Here is a 3,633-nt window from a genome sequence, read left to right on the forward strand (position 1 = left end):
GGTGAGGAGGCAGCAGATGTTTAGAACCCGAAGCTGGGGGACAACTGTGGAATTTTACCAGCTCACGGGGGGCGAGGGAGGTCGTGACAGCCGCCCAAGCTAGCGCCTCGCTCGCTGTGGTACTGTGGTAATTACGAGCTTGGCGACAGGCAGAGGCCGCAATTACTGTAGTCACGCTCCTGACAGGCCGCTGACACCCCTGCACTTATCCGGGCAGCTGAGGCGGGAGCCGCACCCCCTTCTCCCCGGTCCCCGCCCTGCACCACAGCCCTTCCCAGAACCAGAAGCTTCTCCCTGGAGTTGCCTGCCCCCCCCCACCTCCCCAAAGCGGGCCTGGAGGGGGGCGCGGGGGCTGCCGGCCAACCGCAGCTGAAGACCCGGCGTCCTCAGCCTGCGGGCCCCTCCTGTCTGAGCGGCCCCCACAGCCCTCCCTCAGCCCCTTTAGCCGGGGTGACCCCCCCCCACGGCGGATCCTGACCACGCCTCGGCAACGCGCTTGCAGAACGTCCACCGCACGGGTCACCCCTGGGGGTTCCAACGGCGAGCGGCACCCCGGAGCCGGGCACGGGTCACCCCTGGGGGTTCCAACGGCGAGCGGCACCCCGGAGCCGGGCGCGGGTCACCCCTGGGGGTTCCAACGGCGAGCGGCACCCCGAGCCGGGCGCGGTGGCCCGAGCGGTGACCCCGGCTCTGGAATCGAAGGCAGGAGGATGCCCAGTGTGAAGCCAGCCCGGCCACGCGGTGAACACTGTCGCCCGCGCAGAGCAAAATCCGCACACGCGAGACACGGGGCAGGCGCCGGGCACGCCCAGCGAGCGCGCTTTCCCACGGCGAGGGGAATGAATGGGGACCCCCCCCCCATGCCACACGGCGAGTGCGAGCGTGTCCACCCACGGCCGCGGCCCCCACCTGCAGCGTGCGGCCGGAGGTGCACAGGCACTGCACGCGCGCGTGTCCCTGCACACACACACACACACACACACCCAGGGGCGGGGACTACGATTCACCTGCCTGCTTTCTGGGGGACAGGGAAGGATGCCCTGCTCCTGAGCTCCGCAGCCCAGGGAGGGAAGGGGACCCCCCCACCCCGGGGAACGGAAGCCAGCGTGGCTCTGCACGGGGTCGGCCCATGGCCACTGCTGCAAGCGACGGTGTGGTGTGTGTGTGTGTGTGTGTGTGTGACACGCACACCCCCTCTCCCGCTCCTTCTCTCCTGCCGGGTGTCATCCTCTGCACGGCCCACCAGACATCAGCCCCCCCACCCCCACCGTGCCCCAGGAGCCCACGGGGGGGGGCCTGAGCCTCGCTCTTCTTCCCACCCACCACCGCGTTCCACTTCAGAATGTTCTAGTTTGGCCTCATAACCGGTCTGTGTTTTATCTTTGGGGGAAGAAAAGAAAAACCCAAACGCACAGAACACACGTTTTGCTGCTTCAGAGAAACGCGCGGGCCTGTGGGGCCGACAGAGGAAGAATCGGGGGCGCCGGAAAGCCCCGGGCGTGAGTTGGAGCCGCGTCTGCTGGGGGGGCTCCCCAGACACACGGGGCTCCGGGTCCAGTGCTCCCTGGGAATTAGCTCCTGGACACAGGCCTTCTTGCTGAAGGAAACCCTGTGGCGTCTCCTGTAAGCTTCTCTCCCCGGCTGCCCGTTCTCGCCGCCGCCCAGGCGGGACGCGGCCATCTCCCAAGCGCTGTCATCCCGCTGTCCCTTCTCCTCTCGCTCACTGTGCGCCTCTGGCCCGTCCGCCCTGCAGCACGTGTGTTACACACGGTGCTCCTCGGCGGTGCTCCCCCCCTCACCTGCCTCCCTTTGCCTTTTACTTCCCTACAACTCATTCACTCCATCTCCCTTTAGCCCCGGTGCCTAGATTTAGTCTGCTGTGTCTGTGACCTCAGCCGCTCGGGGAGCTGAGGTCGGGAGGATTGTCGTTCAAGACCAGCCCCGACATCTAGGCAAGACCTCTTCTCGAAGGAGACCGGGCAGGCTGCAGTGGCACGCTCCTGCCGTCCCAGCAACGTGGGTAGCAGGGCTGAGATTGGGAGGATCGCGGTTCTAAGTCAGCCTAGACGGAAAAGCACGAGGCCCCACGGAAGGAGCTGGACACGGGGGGGGGGGGGGGGGGGCACGTGCCTGCCATCTCCGCCACAAGGGAGCGAGCACAGCAGGCAAGTCGGGGCCAGGGGTGGGGCTGGGCAAAAGCGGAAGCTTATCTCAAAAATAACCAGGGCAGACAGGGCTCCTGCCCATCAAAGGTGACTTGGATTTCTGGACGTTTTCTATGTGAACGCTTGGTTTTTTGTTTCAGGATGTTTACATGTCTATTTTTGTTTATTTTCTTTAAAAAGGCGGCATCTGTCACTCAGCTCTCCCGTGGGCGGGGGGGGGGGGGCAGCATCAGCAGATTTTCTTTCCTTGTCTATGAAAGCCCTGGGGGGGGAGGAGTGGGGAGGTCTGGGGTGGAGCCCCAGGCGCCTGGCAAGTCCCCTCCGGCGAGGCGCGGTGCTCTTGCCAACAGCACACCCATCCCCAGGGTGGCAATTCTCGTAGGGCTCCGGAGAAAGCAGGGGCCCCTGGGAAAAGCCAGGGTGCCTGGGTGGGGGCCTCTGCTAGTGCCTGAACTGGCATGGGGCAGGTGGACGGCCATCTCCCAGGCAGCGGCGGCCAGAGGGGGCGGGGTAGCCTGTGCTCACCTTGACCCTGTCCATGCAAGCTTCCATCTTGAGCTGCTCCACGGCCTTCCTGGCCTGCGAGATGCTGGTGGTGTTGTTGGACATGCCTTCCTTCATCCCGGGGTCCCTGGAAGAACCGCAGAACAGGCTGCAAGTGCCCCTGCCCACGGCGGGGGGAGGGGGAGGGGGGAGGGGAGTGGACCCCTCCCTCACCCAGCCTCTGTCCCAGCCAGGGACCCCTGGAAGCCAAAGTGTGTGGATCTGGAACTCAGTTAAGTGTGGAGCCGGCGGGGGGCGGGGGGGGGGAGGGGGAGGGGAGGGAGGAGGGGGAGAGGGAGGGGGAGGGGAGGGGCAGTTCCCTCCAAGGCTGCGGGTGTCAATGTTCCTGGGACAACGTGGACGCCAGAGGGCCCCGCATCCCTGCAGGGACCCCGACACCGGGACCCTCTTACCTGCGAGAGGGGGCGGAGAGGCCTCGGTGGGCTGGCTGCGGCGGCGGCAGCTGTCAGGCCAGAGGTCGCTTCAGGGTCCAGCCGGGAGGCTGAAAGCACACGCAGAGATGTGTGCTGCTCCCCCCAGCTCCTCCGCCCCCCAGTTGCTCCCCCAGCTCCTCCGCCCCCGCCCAGCTGCTCCCCCAGCTCCTCCGCCCCCTCAGCTGCTTCCCCCAGCTCCTCGGCCCCCCCTCAGCTGCTCCCACAGCTCCTCCACCCCTGCCCAGCTGCTCCCCCAGCTTCTCCACCCCCCCTCAGCTGCTCCCCCAGCTCCTCCGCCCCCCCTCAGCCTCTCCAGGCTTGGAGACGGAGCTGAAGGCAGAACGAGACCCCCAGGAGGCAGAGGCAGCCCGCGGCAGGCGGGGACCCGGCCTCCCCACGGAGGCCCCCCACCAAGCGGAGGCGCCAGCTCCTCCTCGCCCCCGGCCCGGGCGCGCCAGGTGGAATCGCCTTACACAGGTCTGTCTGTTTCT

The 3,633-nt window shown here is 67.0% G+C and overlaps 1 protein-coding gene across 1 annotated transcript in view; it reads right to left on the reverse strand.

Annotated features, from left to right (window-relative positions):
- Gng4 (G protein subunit gamma 4) overlaps window positions 1-2,786 on the reverse strand; it is a 9,109-nt gene extending 6,323 nt beyond the window's left edge. The window contains exon 1 of the mRNA XM_048367802.1: window positions 2,691-2,786. Within this exon, the coding sequence (XP_048223759.1) occupies window positions 2,691-2,786 (96 nt within the window). The remainder of the gene's footprint in view (window positions 1-2,690) is intronic.
- Window positions 2,787-3,633: the final 847 nt, after the last annotated feature.

The sequence above is a fragment of the Perognathus longimembris genome, chromosome 18 (genome assembly GCF_023159225.1).
Source record: "Perognathus longimembris pacificus isolate PPM17 chromosome 18, ASM2315922v1, whole genome shotgun sequence".
Taxonomy (NCBI): Eukaryota; Metazoa; Chordata; class Mammalia; order Rodentia; family Heteromyidae; genus Perognathus; species Perognathus longimembris.